General features: G+C 37.4%; 1 protein-coding gene across 3 annotated transcripts in view; it reads right to left on the bottom strand.

Annotated features, from left to right (window-relative positions):
- Letm1 (Leucine zipper and EF-hand containing transmembrane protein 1) overlaps nt 1–18,255 on the bottom strand; it is a 163,941-nt gene that overhangs the window by 51,274 nt on the left and 94,412 nt on the right. For all 3 annotated transcript variants that reach the window (XM_090371114.1, XM_090371115.1, XM_090371116.1), the window contains one exon: nt 6,320–6,452. In XM_090371114.1, the coding sequence (XP_090227240.1) occupies nt 6,320–6,452 (133 nt within the window). The remainder of the gene's footprint in view (nt 1–6,319; nt 6,453–18,255) is intronic.

Consider the following 18,255-nt stretch of genomic DNA (forward strand, 5'->3'; position numbering starts at 1 on the left):
ATGAATAAAATTGCATCCTTAATCTCTCTATTTCTTATTCAGCCTCATTATTTCTGCACTAAACATATTAAAAATAAAACTTTCTAGATAATAGAAAAATCGAAATAATGGCACCTTGAATCCCTGAAGGTGCCATTATTCTGAAAGTACACTGTAATGGATAAGAAATTCACTCCTTTAAAACAGCGAGGACACAAGCTTTGGCCTTTCATAGCAAGTTTACACTTATTGGTGCCTGCTGCATTAGTATCCCAGCACAGTTAATCTGTCCTTGGCATCCTTAATTCCTGTTGGGGGTGTCTCATCAGCTGCAGTTAGCGTCTTCCTGGGCAATAACGGCAAAACAATGATGTTTCATCAGCATTAAAGACTTGTTCTGCCTTCAGATTTTCATCAGCGATGACCTTGGCAAACTCATCAATGAATTTCTCCGCTGCCTCGTGATCAGCAGATGGTTGATCACCACAAATCTTTAAAAATTTAATGCCATATTTTTTCTTGAATTTCTGTAAGCAACCTGTTGGATATTCACATTTCACTTCAATTTTCATTTTTTTATGATAGATCTTTGCTTGTTCCATGATTAGCTGATGGTAAGAGGCATGTGCTCACTGCAATGCTGACCGATCCACTCTTTCAAAACACCATCAAAATCTTCAATTTTAGCTTTGTGCAGTGCTTTTCTATTTTTCATTAACTTCTGTTCATCACTTTCAGCATAGAACTTGAATGGTTTATCCTTCTTGTCTTCGGGCCATAGTGGGTGGTTGTTCCAACACCAAACTTTTCTGTATTTTTTTTTTTTTTTTTTTGTAGTTGTTGGCGCATCGGCTTCTGTGGCCATAATGCACCTCCCAGGATTTTTGCAGTACTTTGATCCAAGCCCGGGGCGGGATTCGAACCCGCGACCTTTGGGTTGCCAGGCAGGCACTTTACCCACCTGGCTAGCCCGGTCGGCGTTTCTGTAAGACATCTCACACTTATTCCTTATCTCACTTATCTCACCACTGCCCAGTTTCTTCAACAAATTCATTTTCTGTTCTATAGATAAACTAAAATGCTTCTTCTTATCACTGTTACCCAGGGTATCAGGTTTTTTTTTGACATTTTCAACATCCTTGCACCACTGAGCAGAGAATAAACTAAACAAATGGTGAGTAATGGGTATATACAATTATTGATCACAATTGGTGCTTTACTGCTGTCAACACACCACATCACAACTCTTTCCCACAAGGACTCCCACTTTCCAGAACTCCGAGTATTTTTCAAAAAGTTTCGGTTTTCGGAATTTTGGATTGGGCGTACTGAACCTGTATTAAATTATTAGATATTCATAATAATTGGCAATGCTATGTTCATTATAAAACACGTAAATGTCATAGTTGTAAAACCACCAGCTTAATTATGATGAGTAAAAAATATACTGACAAACAGAGGTCAGTAAATCAGAATGCCTTATAATGGGGGATTTGCCCAGGGTTTGGTGTTGGGCCCATTGTTGTTTTGTATATTTATCAATGATATTGATGAAGGTATATCAGACTTAATGTCCAAGTTTGCATATGATACAGAGGTTGGCAGAGTTGTTAATGAGAGTATGCTACTGCAACAGTATCTAGAAAATTGGGCAGATGGGCTGAGAAGTGGCAACTGAAGTTTAACATTGACAAATGCAAAGTACTGCATATGGATAGCAGTAACCCCAGAGAAACATACCAACTGTGTGGTACTACACTCAGAGTGGTAGAGAATAAAAAAAGACCTAGGGGTAATTGTGCAGTCAGATAGGAAGTTTTCTGAGCAGTGCAGGCAGGCTGCCAGAGCAGGTCATGGGGTCAATGATATACAAGAATTTTGCTAGCAGGGAAAAGGAAATGATTATCCCTTTATATAAGGCAATGATTATCCCTTTATATAAGGTCAAGCCACACTTTGAGTACTGTGTACAGGTCTGAAGGCCTAATTTTTGGAAGGATGTAGAATTGCTAGAACGAATACAGAGAAGGGCAACTGGTGATGGGAACGAAGGGGTCCTCTTACCAAGAAAGGCTTAAGTTCTGCAAATTGCAGCATCTGGAACTAGGCACCTGCAAGGTGATCTGACTGAGGTATATAAGGCCTTGAATGGTTTGAGCAGGCTCAATGTTCATGGGATTCTTCCTCCTGCTCCGATTATGAACTTCAGTCAAAAATTCAAACTGAGGAAAGACAGTTGTAGAATATGCAGAAATTTGCCTTTAGCCAGTGGGTAGTTGAATGCTGGAACAAACTTCCATCTGTCGTAGAAGTTGATAGCTTAAATAAATTCAAGGAAGAACTGGACAAACGTTTAGAGCTAATGGATGGGTGAATGGGAATTTTATTTTATTATTTTATTTTTTTTGGCTGATGCTGTACAAGCTTGCTTTCTTACATCATATGCCTCTACTAATGCTAATTTTAACTTTCCAGATATTGACTGAAACTTGTAGGTTATGGAACTTGCGCATTATGTACCCAAATTTCCAGGTGAAACCTTTTCAAATTTCTTGTTTTCCTTTGTATATATTTTTTTCTTTTCAAATGTTCCCTTCCGAAGCTATTAGGCATAATAGCTTGCAAAGGTGCAGGAATGTTGTTGTTCTTTTCCTTTTGCCCTCATTCTCTCCCCCCATACTCTTGATATAATGCAATGGTTTGGCCTATGACTATTAAACAACAAATGGTACTTCATTACTTACCCTTTTAAAGATGGTATTTCAAAAACTATTTGCCTTGCTTTGGGTCACCACCCATCAGCTTGCTTCTGACATCTTTAATTAGGATTGCTTTACCAGTTATGGGAGAACTGAAGTTAAAAAATATTTGGTGCAAGTACCAAAAAATTTTTGCCTGTTTATGGCTTTAGTCCATACAACTGAGAAGGTTTTGTGAGTCCTTGTTTCCTTTAGGATAGACATCACTTTTATGAAAATTCTCAGGTATGTTTTCTTTTTCTTTCTATTTCTTTCATTTTTTATTTTTTGGTTTGTCTTAGTAATGATTCTTACCACTTTGATTAAATTAAATATGATGATTCTTGTCTCTGACTTATTTAGACAAGCTGGCTTGGTTTTCAAATTAACATGCTCTTTTTGTCAATGGGGTTTTAGTAGAAAAGAATTTTTTTCTCTATTCATACATATCAGATCTCAAAACAAAAGCATCTGATCAATACTGTAGCAGTTTTATAAGTTTACAAAACAACTGGAATTTCTGTTTTCATTTTCTTTGAACCTCAAAAAACATAATCCATACTAAATCTTTTGTCAAATAAATAATAATAAAGGAGAGAAGAAAACACAGTATCTAACTTATATTAGAAAAATATCTAGTCGTTTAAACAGAAATGATTGAAGAAAATGTGAAATAAACAAGATATCACTTTTAACACACTGTGCAACAGAAAGTTAAAAACTTTTGCACAATGAACACCTGAAGTCATGTATTGCAAAATCATTATTTCATATACACATCAATATATCACTTCCAAACATTTCTAAAGATAGACATATTGTGCTGCTAAACAGCAGTTTGAAAGATATTCATGAATCTCTTGAATAAAATGGGTAAACTTTGAAGACAACTTAGCATGAAAATTAATTATACAAAGACAAATGTAATGTAAGATGGGGTTGGGGGGGAAGAGAGGAAAGTTTAGTTTAGTGTAGACTAAACAGTCAAATGGATTTGGATTTAGATTTTATTGGCGCATTAGCAGCTTTGGCTATAATGCGCCAAGACCACTAAACAGTCAAAAACTAGGTCATTAGTCATTTTGTGTATCTGGGAAGTCTTTAATGAAGATGGAAGAGTAGACATGGAAATAAACAATAGCATAAGCAAAGGAGGAGGTAGCTGGCAGTTAAATTCATTTGGAGCAAAATGAGAAAAATCAGATTCTATGGAGTGACAAATATCATGACACCATATTCTGATCAGATGGGTGGGTGTGGAGAATAGTTGGATGAACATCTGCTACCAAATTGCATTGTGCCAACGATGAAGGTTGGAAGTATGGTACGGTATGGGAAAAAAGTCCCATACCATACCATCTTGTGGGGACTTTCTTGTGGTGTAGCCGAAAGATAAAATTAGCTGTTTATAATAGTTTTAAACCTCTTTTAACTTATGAACTGGGCAAGAAATAAAGAAATTTATCAAAAATTATAATCTTCAGAAATTAGAGATTTAAGGAACATAAATAAAACAAATAGATCAAAGCAACGCAAGGCCATATTATAAATGACAAAGTAAAATATCTTGGGATAACAGACATCCAATCAAATAAGTGAAGTAAGCTTAACAAGGTATAGGTAAGAAAGGGTGGAAGAAAGATAATATAAACAGATAGAAAATAAAAAAAGTATAAAGCATTTATTAATTAACTTATTGTCCAAATAGATATTCAAAGCAAAAATGAAAGGGTGAGTAGCAATATGCCAGAGGCTGAGCAGAGAAAGATGGTACAATGGTGTCGAGCAAGGAAGCATTAGAGAAAAGAGAGCTTGCTCTGGCTACTACTAAAGATCTAACAGGAAACAGGATAGCATGGAGGAAGGTAGCGAATGAAAAGCTGATAATTCAGAAGGAATTATACATACTATAATATGACATGTATGCCCAGGCCAAACACTGCTGAATGATCAAGAACAAGAATGCAAAAGCACATGCTTTTAAGTGGACTACGGTTTCAGCCTTTATAAATGCTAAATATGGATAGCGATTGTATTTGCTAATCAAAAGCTTATGAATGCTAAATATGTATTTTCACTAAAAATGCTAAGGAGCTTAATAATTAATCAAAATGATTAATTATAAGCTCCTCTGATCTAGTGGTTGTGCTTAAAAATCTGTTATACACAGAATGCTGTGTATAACAGATTTTTAAGATGATACTTTGCTGATAGTGAACAGGACAATTCCCACCACATTTTACAGAGCTAATGTCCTTGGAGTTATTCTGTGTGGCATACTGAAAACTTAAGTACAGTAAACCTCCGCTATTCGTGGTATCTGTATTCGCAGTTTCACATATTCACGGTCGCTGATTTAATATAAAATGAAACCTAAAAAAATGTGAATTTTAAAGCGCCGTGAATATTTTCTGCCACAAAAAAAAAAACATGGGCGTGGCTAAAATTATCTTTCCCAGTCAAAACAGTGCTCAGTGGGTGGGGGAAAAGGGGTGACAAAATCGCGATTGTTGATGTTTCTCGCTAATCCTTGTTCAGTATGTGTTATGTGCTTGTCATGGAAGGTTTCGTCGTTTGCTTTTAATTTATATGCTTATAAATTGAATAAATTTATCAATTTATAAATTGATATGCTTACAAAAGTGATAAATCTACCATTTTTCAGTGTAAAACAGACTTTTTCGAGTGTGTTAATGGAAGAAAGTGACTTTATTGTGGACAAGTTCTTTCTAACCCCTACAAAAATATGGTTACGAATAACAAGAGAAATGTGAAAAGATCAAAGAAGGTGATGACATTAGCGAATAAAATTTAGTTATTAGACAAAATTTCTAATGGTGAAAGTGTCTTCTCAGTGGCAAAACATTATAAAATCAATGAGTCAACGGTACGATCAATCAAAAATCGGAAGAAAAAATCAGCCGTAGTGTCCGTGAAAACGTGCTAATTGCTTTAAAAATTTGCTCTGTAACTCATGATGTTAAATTAGAAAAAATGGAAAAGGCTTTAAATCTGTGGATAGAAGACCGAACGCTCAAAATAAAATTTTGTTAAGTTCGCTCATCATTCGTGAAAAGGCAAAACTCCTTTATCAACACTTTAGCGAAACAGGTGATAGCACTGGTGGGATAAGTTTTTTAGTTAGCAAAGGTGCTGGTTTGAAAGATTTGTTTGAAATTTCTAATAAATATTACATTTAATATTAAATTGTTTCTTATTTTCATTTCGATGCCATATGCTTGCATTTCCAATGGTCATATTATGAAGGTACATATAGACAAAATTTTAGACTAGTTTTTCTTATATATTTCATACTTTGGAATGGAACCCCTTTATTACTATGGGAGCCATAACTCAGTATTCACGTTTTCGGTATTTGCGGCATTTCTCAGGAACGTAACTGTATATGCCGTGAAGCCTGTAATTTCTGAATTAAAATGGCAAGCTGCTGACATGTTGGAATACCACAAAAATATGATGACCCAATACAATAAAGTTTAATTTCCCTTCATAGCAGAACATCAATGTGCGATAATATTTCCCTATGGAATTCTGTGTAACTTATTTTTTATTTTAGTTAAATTGCATTAAGGCTGTCTTACATTCTATGGCTTTATCTGTCAGAACTGATGCAGTATCTTGAAGTATTTCGGATGGTTTTTCTCCTTCAGTCGAAATAGATACGTCTTTTTCTGTCAACTCAGTTTCTGTTGCCACTTTAGCTGCTTCTTCCTGCTAAAAATTTAGATGAATAATATTAATGTTTTATTACGGTATGGTTCCATTAATATAAAAATGCTAAAAATTTAGATGAATAATATTAATGTTTTATTACGGTATGGTTCCATTAATATAAAAATGCTAAAATTAATAGAAAATGAAAAGAAAATTTTACTTCTAATGACCCAGCTAAGCATGCAGCTAGTATCGCTGGATGTGTTCCAGGGTCTTCGGTGCTCTTAGTAGTTTAATACGTCTTCTCATAATAACATCTGTAGCTTCCAACAGTTTTTTTTTTTTTTTTTTTCCCTGAGCAACTGTTTTTCTGATACCCTGGACAGGAATCACAATTTGGAGATTTCTTTGATAAATGTTGCTAACAGCCTACATGAGGTTATCATAAATTAACTTTTACAGTTACACAAAATAATTCGTTAATAATTATTGTAACTTTAACTCAGGTGACATACCTTAATGACTACATTACCATTAACCAGTGCTTTTTTTGGGACGGTACACAACGATACGGCATAACGGCACCTTCATTAACAGTGGCTTGTGACATTTGCATGCAGTACACTTCAAAATTTGTAATATTCCGTAAATTTTTTCGCATGTTTACCTACTATTTTTACAACCCGAAAGGATCACTGCTTAAGATGAATATAAGGTGAATATTAAAGTGAATAAATAAAAATAATGATACACCTGAAATTTAAAATATTCGAAAATTTTATTAAGTACAATACACGATTACATTTACTAAACAAAACATTTAATGAGAAATTTTTTTTGATAATTAGCAAAATTTAAAATGCTGTTTTAATTCACTTTGCACATAGGCCGCAGACTGGACATCACTGTGAATCAACTGTAAGTGCCCCCTCCGAGAATTAGGGGATAGTGATTTTCTTTTACCCCGACAAATAATCATCTGTTGTTTAGCAGAAGTACGTTATCCACATTTTTCTGTAAATTTTCCCTTTCTCTGTTTACATGGTCGCAGTAGCTAATATCCAAATGACGACATTTTGGACAATTAAAAAAAAAAAAAAAAGAAAAGAAAAGAAAAAATTCGAATTTAAGAACTAGTGACAATACCGATGACGAGAGAAGGAAAACGAGGACAACGAAGGTATTAAAACCTTATAAACATGAATTGTTGGCATTTGGTGAAAATGAAGTTAGAAAATTGTCAATGAAGTTACAGTTAAATGAAAGAAATACAATTCATGGATTTTGGGAATACCTAATTGAAAAGATGGTTTCGGAAGAATTGAAGCATTTGATGTACGCTCTAAGTACGATACCAATTTCATCGAGTGAATGTGAAAGAGGATTTTCACAAATGAATCTGATCGCCAGCCCAACTAGAGCTTCGTTAATGACAAAAACTGTTTCGTCACTACTGTTTTTTAAAATTGGAGGCCCACTGCCGACATACTTCGATGCAGCAAAATATGCCGATTTGTGGCTGCTTCGGAAATGTTATTCAGCAACAGACACAAACAAGAAGAGAAGTCATGGTGTGGTAGATGACAACTCAATAAAAATTTGGAATAATCTATAAAAACTTTATCATGAAATTTTTTTTAATTAATTTTTGCTTATTATTTTTTACTTATTACTTATTTTTTTATCTTTATATACATTAAAATAATTTTCCTCCTAGTGATATTTATTCAGCCAATGGGAAAAGAGAGAAGTGGGTTACGCGGCAATACGCAACAAATACTGAAATATGTAAACAGAAGCTTGTTTTACTGTGGCAAAACAAGCTTCTGCTTAAGTATGCACATGCTAGATAAACATCGTGCACGCGCTTTGTTTATCCAACATGACCACATGGTACCATTCTTGATTTCCATATGTAACATATTTATGTATTCATAGCTAGGGAAGAGACACACTGTGTGTTGAAAGCTTCTGTTAAGTATTTTATCTTATTTTATCAAAAGAAGCGAGCAGAGGGTGAAGCCCCCTAGTATATGTACTTGAATAATAAATTTATGCTTAATAAACTGTGTTGATATACTTAATTTGTTGTTCTTATTCCAAAAACATTACTACTAAAGTAACAATATTAGGAAATAATTTTTCAGAGTACTGTACTTTTCATGTCCTTTTAATTTTCAATTTTTCCTGATAGCAAAGAATGAGTACCGGCACCTATTCTTTTACAAAAAAAGCACTGCCATTAACTAATAAATGTTTTCACTGCTTAACCATCACACAATAGCCTTGAGATTATTCCTGCCATGCCACAGATATCCCTATACTGCCCCCATATACAGACTATCTTCCAATCACTAGCTGGCAGAGTAGAGGCAGTGAGATTATACTAGCTGATCCAGATGCTTTCTAGAGTTATCAATAGTTTCATTCTTCTGTCAGACTATCTAGGGCTGGCCTGCAAAATCCATTTTAGAGCTGTACTCTTGAAACTTAATGAATATTGGACCTTGCCATGATGCCCTTTGTAACCTTGACGACATCACTTACACTGCATGATCGAAGAGATGGGGTTCTATTAAGGTCTTAAATTGACACTAAGACAAATTACAGAAAAGTCACTGAAACAACAGGAACCTGTATTTAAGATTTGTTAAATTAAAAAAACAAAAAAGTAACATATCTAAAAACTACTCTTTCAAATTTTAGAAAATTATAACAGCATAAAGAACCTTTATGGGGATAAAAAGGTTTGTTTAATAAAATTGCAAATCTTTAATGAGGAGTACAGGAAACAGCTTTGAAAAATTGTTTACAGTTCAAGTTGAAGTGAGATAGGGCTGAACCTTTATCACTACTCTTTATAATTTTCATGGACTATTTAATAAGAGAATGAAAACTACTGATGCTGAAATTTTGCTAATGCTATCAAGGCAGAGTTGGGTGGATCGCAAAACTGCTAGATTGGGTGAGGGGGGGATACACAGATTAAAGGTTAACAGTGGCTGCAGGCAGAGGCAAAAGTGATTCTTGCACTGATTCTATTAGAATGAGCAGCAACCTGAAAAGCAGGGCAATGGGGATTTCCATGACTGCCAGGAATCAGAGTGGAACAAGTAAATACATGGGCTGTGTTAGGGTAACTAACAGTAGAAACAGGTGCATGAATACTTGCATTTACACCAATGCTAGGAGTATAGTTAATAAATTTTTGATGAGCTTGAAGTGCTAGTCAAGACATCAAAGGCAGATATTGTTGGGATATCGGAGACGTGGTGTCACACAGACATCAGCAGTGCAGAATTGGAATTTGGGGAGTACAATGTGTACAGAAAGGATAGACAGGACAGGAAGGGAGAAGGGGTTAAGCTGTTAGTTAAGAAAATCTAAGGATGATGTTGGTGGACAATGCAATGTTGAGTCTGTTTGGTGTGACATAAGCACTGGGAAAGGAAAAAATTAGAATAGGTGTGTATTATAGGCCTAATGAATCTGATGAGTATAATGAGCAATTTTGCAGAGAAAGAGTGGGCCAATAAATCAGGGTCTGCTATAATGGGGGATTTTAATTTCCGAGAGATTGACTGAAAATTTTTGGGTTGGTCATTCACACACTAGCAAGGCTTTTGTGGATTTATTGGATGATTGTTTTCTACAGCAGCATGTTTGGGAGGCAACTAGAGGGAGTAATACTCCTGATCTGATTATCAGTAGTGATTCTACATGCATTAAGAATCTGCAGATAAAGGAACCACTAGGTGGCACTAGTGATCAGTGTGTGCTGAGTGGGATTTACTCAAAGAGGTAACTACCATCAGGGGTAAAGGGAAGGATTTTTGCTTTCGTAAAGGTAACTATGGTGGTCTGAGACAGTATTTAAATTCTATACAGTGGGACCAACTGATGATGTTACCAACAGCAAATTCAAAATGGGAAGCATTCAAAGAACTTATCTTGAAGCTACTAGGCTTTACATACCAACTAAGAAATATTGTTCAAGGTTTAGGCCTAAATGGAGTCAGATGAACTAATGAGACATATGACAGAGAAGAAAAATGCTTGGGATACATATAAATTAACATGTGACACAGAAGCCTATGATAGATATAAGTTGATCTGTAACCAAGTTACAAAGGAGGTTAGGCAGGCGAAGGCAGATTACGAGAAATCTTTGGCAAAGAAAAACAGTAAAGAGTTCTTTACTTATGTAAACTCTAGAAGGAAGGGGATGAATCAGGTTGTTCCCTTTGATATCGATGGTTCAACTGTTGATGATCCTACTTTGTAAAAAGGATAGGTGGAACAGGACCATGGTACGTCTGCCAGGGGCAAAGGTTGATGACGTTGTAGAGCAGATATCATCTTTTAGGGGCACAAAAGGTGATATAATTGTACACGTTGGCACTAATGATATTAAGAGTAGGAGACCGGCAGAATTACTTAATAAGTACAGGTCACTGATGAAAAAAAGCCGTGAATTAGGGTTGAATTTGAAAGTGTCTGCAATTCTGCCCAGACACGATAGGAGGGAGTATATCATGAGAGCCTTGTCGATCAATTCGGCCCTGGAAAGATTGTGCAAGGCTCAAGGGATAGAATTTTTTTCAGCCTGGACTGTACTTGTTAACAGGAGAGACTGCTTCTACAGAGATGGGATACACTTAAATAGAAAGGGTGCAAGAATATTTGCTGATGCTATCGAGGCAGTGTTAGGTGGGTGGAAAACTGATAGCTTGGGGGGATACAAGGACTAATAGTTTAACAGTAGCCACAGGCAGAGGTGAAGGTTATTCTTGCACAACTTCTATTAGAATAAGTAGCGACCTGGAGCGAGGGGTGTTGGGGGTTTCAGGGACGGATGGCAGTCATTGTGAAACAGGTGGGTATATGGGATGTGTTAGAGTAACTAAAAATAAGAATAGGTGCATGTATACTTGCATGTATACCAATGCTAGAAGTATAGTAAATAAATTTGATGAATTTGAAGTGTTGGTCAAGACATCAAAGGCGGATATTGTTGGGATATCAGAGACGTGGTGTCACACAGATTTAAGGAATGCCGAACTGGAATTTGGGGAGTACAATGTGTACAGAAAGGATAGACAGGATAGGAAGGGAGGAGGTGTTATGCTGTTAATTAAGAAAAACATAAAATCAAAAGAAGTGCATCCAGTTGATATAGATGAACAGTGCACTGTTGAGTCAGTTTGGTGTGACATAAGCACTGCAAAAGCAAAAATAAGAGTAGGAGTGTGTTATAGGCCTAATGACTTGAATGAGTACAATGAACAATTGTACAGAGAAATAGAGTGGGCTAGTAAATCGGAATGTCTTATAATGGGGGATTTTAACTTCCCAGATATTGACTGGAACTTGTGGGTTGGTCACTCACACACTAGTCAGACTTTTGTGGATTTATTGGATGATTGTTTTTTTACAGCAGCATATTCGAGAGGCAACCAGAGAAAGTAATACTCTTGATCTGGTTATCAGCAGTGATCATTCATGTATTAGGAATTTGCAGATAAAAGAACCACTAGGTGGCAGTGATCACAGTGTACTGATGTAGGATTTACTTAAAGACATAATTACCATTAGGGGTAAAGGAAAGGGTTTTTGCTTCCGTAAAGGCGAGTACAGTGGTCTCCGACAGTTTTTAAATTCTGTACAGTGGGATCAACTGACGATGTTACCAACAGTAAATTCTAAGTGGGAAGCATTCAGGGAATTAATCGTGGATGCTACTAAACGTTTCATACCTATTAAGAAATATTGTTCAAGGTTTAGGCCTAAATGGTTGTCAAATGAACTAATGAGACTCGTAACAGAGAAGAAAAATGCATGGGATGCATATAAATTATCAAGTGACTCAGAAGCCTATGGCAGATATAAGTTAATCTGTAATCAGGTCACAAAGGAGGTTCGGCAGGCGAAGGCAGATTACGAGAAATCCTTGGCAAAAGATGCTAAGCAAAACAGCAAGGATTTCTTTACTTATATAAACTCTAAAAGGAAGGGGATGAATCAGATTGGTCCACTTGACATCGATGGTTCGACTGTTGATGATCCTGCTCAGATAGCAAACAAACTGAATGAGTATTTTGCATCTATATTCACACGTGAGGAATTATTAAGGTTTGAAAATGACAGAAGGTTATCAAATTGTAGCAGGATACTTAATGATTTTGTAATAACTGAGAGCAAAGAGGAAGAGAAATTGTTGAAGTTAAACGTAAGAAAAACACCCTGGGTGGATGGGATCTATCCAGTTATATTAAAGGAGGCGGCAAAGCAACTAAGCAAACCCCTAGCCATAATTATGAGAGCGTCCTTGGACTCAGAGGAGGTTCCCACGGACTGGAGATGTGCAAATGTATCCCCAATTCACAAAGGGGGATCGAAGGGTGACACGAGTAATTACAGACCAGTTAGTTTAACTTCTGTTCCAGGTAAAATAATGGAGTTGCTGGTTAAAGATCCATTGCAGGATCATCTAGACAAGACTGCAGCAATAATTCAGACACAGCATGGGTTTGTTAAGGGAAAGTCTTGTCTGACAAATTTGATAGGATATTATGATGTGGTTACAAAGGAACTGGATGCAAAAAATAATTTTGATATCATATATTTGGATTTCAGGAAAGCTTTGACACTGTTGCACATGGAAGACTATTGTACAAATTGGAACAGAATGGTATTAAGGGTAAGTTGCTACAATGGATAAAAGGATGGTTAAGTGGGAGAAGACAGAGGGTAGTAATCAATGGGTGCTGTTCTTCGTGGACTAATGTTATTAGTGGAGTCCCACAGGGTTCGGTGTTAGGTCCACTGTTGTTTTGTATATTTATCAATGATATTGATGAAGGTATATCAGGCTTAATGTCGAAGTTTGCAGATGATACAAAGGTTGGCAGGGTTGTTAATGACAGTGATGGCAGTGTGCTACTGCAACAGGATCTAGATAATTTGGGCAGATGGGCTAAGAAGTGGCAACTGAAGTTTAACCTTGACAAATGCAAAGTACTGCATATGGGTAGAAGTAACCCCAGAGAAACGTACCAATTGTGTGGTACTACACTTAAGGTGGTAGAAAATGAAAAAGACCTGGGAGTAATTGTGCAGGCAGATATGAAGTTTTCTGAGCAATGCAGACAGGCTGCCAGGACAGGTCATGGGGTTTTGTCAATGATATATAGGAATTTTGCTAGCAGGGAAAAAGAGGTGATTATCCCTCTGTATAAGGCAATGATCAGGCCATGCCTTGAGTACTGCGTACAGGTCTGGAGGTCTCATTTTAGGAAGGATGTAGATTTACTTGAGTGTGTACAGAGAAGGGCAACAAGATTGGTGAGGGGAATGAAGGGATCCTCTTATCAAGAGAGGCTTAAGTTCTGCAAATTGCAGTGGCTGGAGACTAGGCACCTGCGCGATGATCTGATTGAGGTCTATAAGGCCCTGAATGGGTTCAGCACGCTGAATTCTGATGGGATCCTTCCACTTGTTCAGATTACGAATCTAAGGGGGCATAAATTCAAATTAAGAAAGGACAGATGTAGAATAGATGTGCGGAAATTTGCCTTTAGCCAGCGGGTGGTTAATTGCTGGAACAAACTTCCATCTGTCATTGTGGAAGTTGATAGGTTGAATAAATTTAAGAAGGTTTGGTTTTTTTTTTTTTTTTTTTTTGGTGTTTTTTTAGGAGCATTAGCAACTAAGGCCATATTGCTCCGGTGCGGTGGTCATTCCCTGACCTTTCCGTATGCTCAGTATTTGGTGGTGACGGGCTCGAACCCCGGTCTAATCAAGAAGCATGTGCTACGCACTGCTGCTCCTTCCCACCTGGCTACGGAGGCAGCACAATTTAGGGAGGAACTGGACAGGCATTTGGAGGGAATGGTGTGATTTTTTTTTTTTTTTTTTTGGCTGATGCTGCATAAGCTCATACACTTGCTTTCTTGCATCACATGCCACTACTACTACTACTACTACTCAGGTAACTAACAAACTAAATGAATATTTTGCATCTACATTCATACAGGAGCAGTTATTCAGGGAGGGGAAAGCCAGAGGTGTATTAAACTCTGGCAGTAAGCTAGATAATCTTGTAATAACTGGGAGTAAAGTGGAGGAGAAATTGTTGAAGATAAACATAAGAAAGGCACCTGAGGTAGATGGAATCTATCCAGTTATATTAAAGGAGGCAGCAAAGGAAGTAAGCAGACCCTTGGCCATAATTATGAGAGCTTCCTTGGACTCAGGGGAGGTACCTATGGACTGGAGATGTGCAAATGTGGCCCAAATCCACAAAGAAGTATCAAAGGGAGACACAGGAAATTACAGACCTGTTAGTTTAACTTCTGTTCCAGGGAAATTACTGGTTAAAGAAGCATTGCAGGATCATCTAGACAAGACTTCAGTTGTGGCTCGGATACAGCAGGTTGTTAAGTGGAAGTCTTGTCTGACCAATTTGATTGGATTCTATGATGTAGTCCCAAAAGGAACTAGATGCAAAGAATACTTTTGATATCATATATTTGGATCTTAGAAAGGTTTTTAATACTGTTGCATATGGAATACTGCTGGACAAATTGGAGCATGTAGCATTGGAGACAAATTGCTGCTATGGATAAAGGGATGGTTGAGTGGGAGAAGACAGTGTGGTAATCAATGGACACTGCTCTTCGTGGACTAACGTTATTAGTGAAGTCCCTCAGGGTTCAGTGTTGGGTCAATTGTTGTTTTCTGTATTTATAAATGATATTGATGATGGTATATCAGGCTTAATGTCCAAGTTTGCAAACAATACGGCAGGGTTGTTAATGACACTAATAACAGTACGCTGCTGGAACAGGATCTAGAAAAGTTGAGCAGATGGGCTGAAAGGTGGCAACCGAAGTTTAATATTGACAAATGTGAAGTACTGAACATGGGCAGCAGTAACCGCAGATTAACGTATCAACTGTGTGCTACTACACTGACAGTGGTAGAGAGTGAAAAGGACCTGCAGTAACTGTGCTGTTGTGTTTATGTTGTTATTTGGTTTTTAGGAGCATTAGCAACTTAGGCCATATTGCTCCGGGGATATGCAGTGGTCATTCCCTGACCTTTCCGCATCCTCCGTATTTGGTGGTCACGGGCTCGAATCCCGGTCTAATCAAGAAGTGTGTGCTACGCACTGCTGCTCCTGCCCACAGAGGCGCCACTAAAAGTAATTGTGCAGGCAGATATGAAGTTCTGTGAGCAGTGCAGACAGTCTGCAAGAGTAGCTCATGGTGTCTTGTCAATGATATACAGGAATTTTTCTAGCAGGAATAAGGAGGTGATTATCCCCTTGTATAAGGCAATGGTCAGGCCACACCTTGAGTACTGTGTACAGGTCTGGAGTCCTCATTTTAAAAAGGATGTAGGCAACAAGATTAGTTTATGGAACAAAGGGTTGCTCTTATGAAGAAAAGCTTAAGTTTTGCAAATTACGGTGTCTGGAGAATAGGCACCTGCGAGGTGATCTGAATGAGGTGTATAAAGCCTTGAATGGTTTGAACATGCTCAATGCTGATAGTATTCTTCCTCTTGCTCAGAATAATCACCTGAGAAGGCATAAATTCAAATTGAGGAAAGACAGTTGTAGGATAGATGTGCAGAAGTTTGCCTTTAGCCAGCAGGTGGTTGATTGTTAGAACAAACTTCCATCTGTCGTTGTAGAAGTTGATAGCTTAAACAGATTCAAGGTAGAACTAAACAAACATTTGGAGCGAGTGGATGGGGGTGTGTATGTGTGTGTGTGTGTGTGTGTGCGCGCGCGTGCGTGCGTGTTTTGGCTGATGATATATAAGTTTGCTTTCTTGCATCATGTGATCATGTGCTCTTGCTAATGCTAACATGGTGATGACTGTGTTTTTAAATAGCAACTTTCAAGATCTTCAATAGTCTGAATTAGATAAGGTCGGAAACAATTTTGAGAAAAATCAGTAGCACAAAAACAAAAGTTATGGACATTTGGAAAGACAGTGAAGTAAAATTCAGCATAGGCTAAATTCAGCATAACAAAAATAGAACAAGTTGGTAATTTTGTATATTTAGGAACAGGCATTAATAAAGATGGAAAATTAGACTTGGAAATAAACAATAGAAAAAGGAAAAAAGGAGGTGAAGGAAGCCAGTTAAACATATTCATTTAGAGCAAAAATGAAAAATAAGCCAAGAAATAAAATTAGATAATTTAAGTTTCTATAACTTTTAACCTATAGAGCTGAGAGCAAGATAAGAATAAAGGAGTTCGTCAAAAACTGAATATTAAGAAATTAGTTTTAATAAATATAAATAGAAACACCACATGAAAGTAATGGACCACACTACAAATGACAATAAAAAATAAAATATCCAAACAGATAAGTGAAAAAAATTTAAATTAGAATGGGCACTAAGAAAGGCTGAGAGAAAGAAGACCAGCCAAACAGATATGTGAAGCAAAAATGAAGGGTAATAGGTATAGAAGCAGACAAAAAGAAAGGTGGTGGAACCAAGCAATCATTAGAGGGAACAGGGCTTACTCTGGCTAGGGATAAAACAAGAAACAGGATAGTAATGTTAACTTGTTTATCAGGACACAGGATAGCATTATCCTGCACCCTGTTTCCTGTTAGGAAACAGGATAGCATTGAGGAAAATAGTAGATGGAAGGGCTAGTGTATTTACTTAGATATCCACTAGGTATAACAGATTTGGATGATGATCACTGTGACTATATACACTGTGCTGCCACTTTATTAGGTGTTTGTTAACACACAAATGGTTTGTCCCTCAACGTTGCAAGTCAGATGACCATACTTGTGGATATAAATGCAGCAGAACAACCTTTTTAGTATCAATTAAGTGTACAAACCATAGCAAGAATGGGGAAAAGGAATGATTGAACAGACTTTGAATGTTGCATGGTAGTAGGCGCAAGCATCTCTGAAACGACGGTTCTCCTGAACTTTTCACGCACCAGTTTCAAGGGTGTATCGAGAATGGTGCAACGAACAGAAAACATCCTCTCAACGGCACTCCTGAAGAAAATTGCTTGTTGATGAGAGAGGTCAGAGGAGGATGGCTAGAATTGTGCAAGCTAACAATTCTAGCAATTCTAGTGTGCAGAACAAAATATTGCAATAGACCACTAGTCGCACTTTGTCGTGAATGGGCTACAACAGCCGACGGCCACATCGCATACCTTTGTTGTCAGTGAAGAACAAGAGAGCACGCCTCCTGTGGGCACAGCAACACCAGCACTAGACTATTGAAGAGTGGGAAACAGTTGCTTGGTCTGACGAGTCAAAGTTCCTGGTGCATCATGTTGATGGAAGGCTCAGAATTTGGGGAAAACAACATGAATCCACGGACCCGTCATGTCTGACGACTACTGTGCAAGGTGGTGGGGGCAGTGTTATGGTGTGGGGAATGTTTTCTTGGCACATGTTGGGTCCAAGATTCATGTCTGAATGCCACATCATACCTAAACATCATTGCTGACCAAGTGCATCCATTCATGTTGACAGTTTATCCTCAGTCAGATGGTTACTTCCAGCAGGATAATGTGCCAGTGCACAAAGCCCGAATCACTATGGAATGGTTCCAGAAACATGACAATGACTTTTCTTTGCTGCAGTGGCCCCTCAGTTCACGAACCTCAATCCTATTTGAAAATCTTTGGGATGAGCTGGAAAGGGCTGTTCGCTGCAGGCCTACACCTCCATCGAATCTCAAAGAACTGTGTGACACACTCATGTCTGCATGGTACTCCATTCCTGCACAACATTTTCAGCATCTTGTTCAATCCATGCCTAGAAGAATTCAGGCTGTTTTGAAGGCTAAAGGAGGCTCACAA

The sequence above is a fragment of the Mastigoproctus giganteus genome, chromosome 4 (genome assembly GCF_048544385.1).
Source record: "Mastigoproctus giganteus isolate SK-2022 chromosome 4, ASM4854438v1, whole genome shotgun sequence".
NCBI lineage: Eukaryota > Metazoa > Arthropoda > Arachnida > Uropygi > Thelyphonidae > Mastigoproctus > Mastigoproctus giganteus.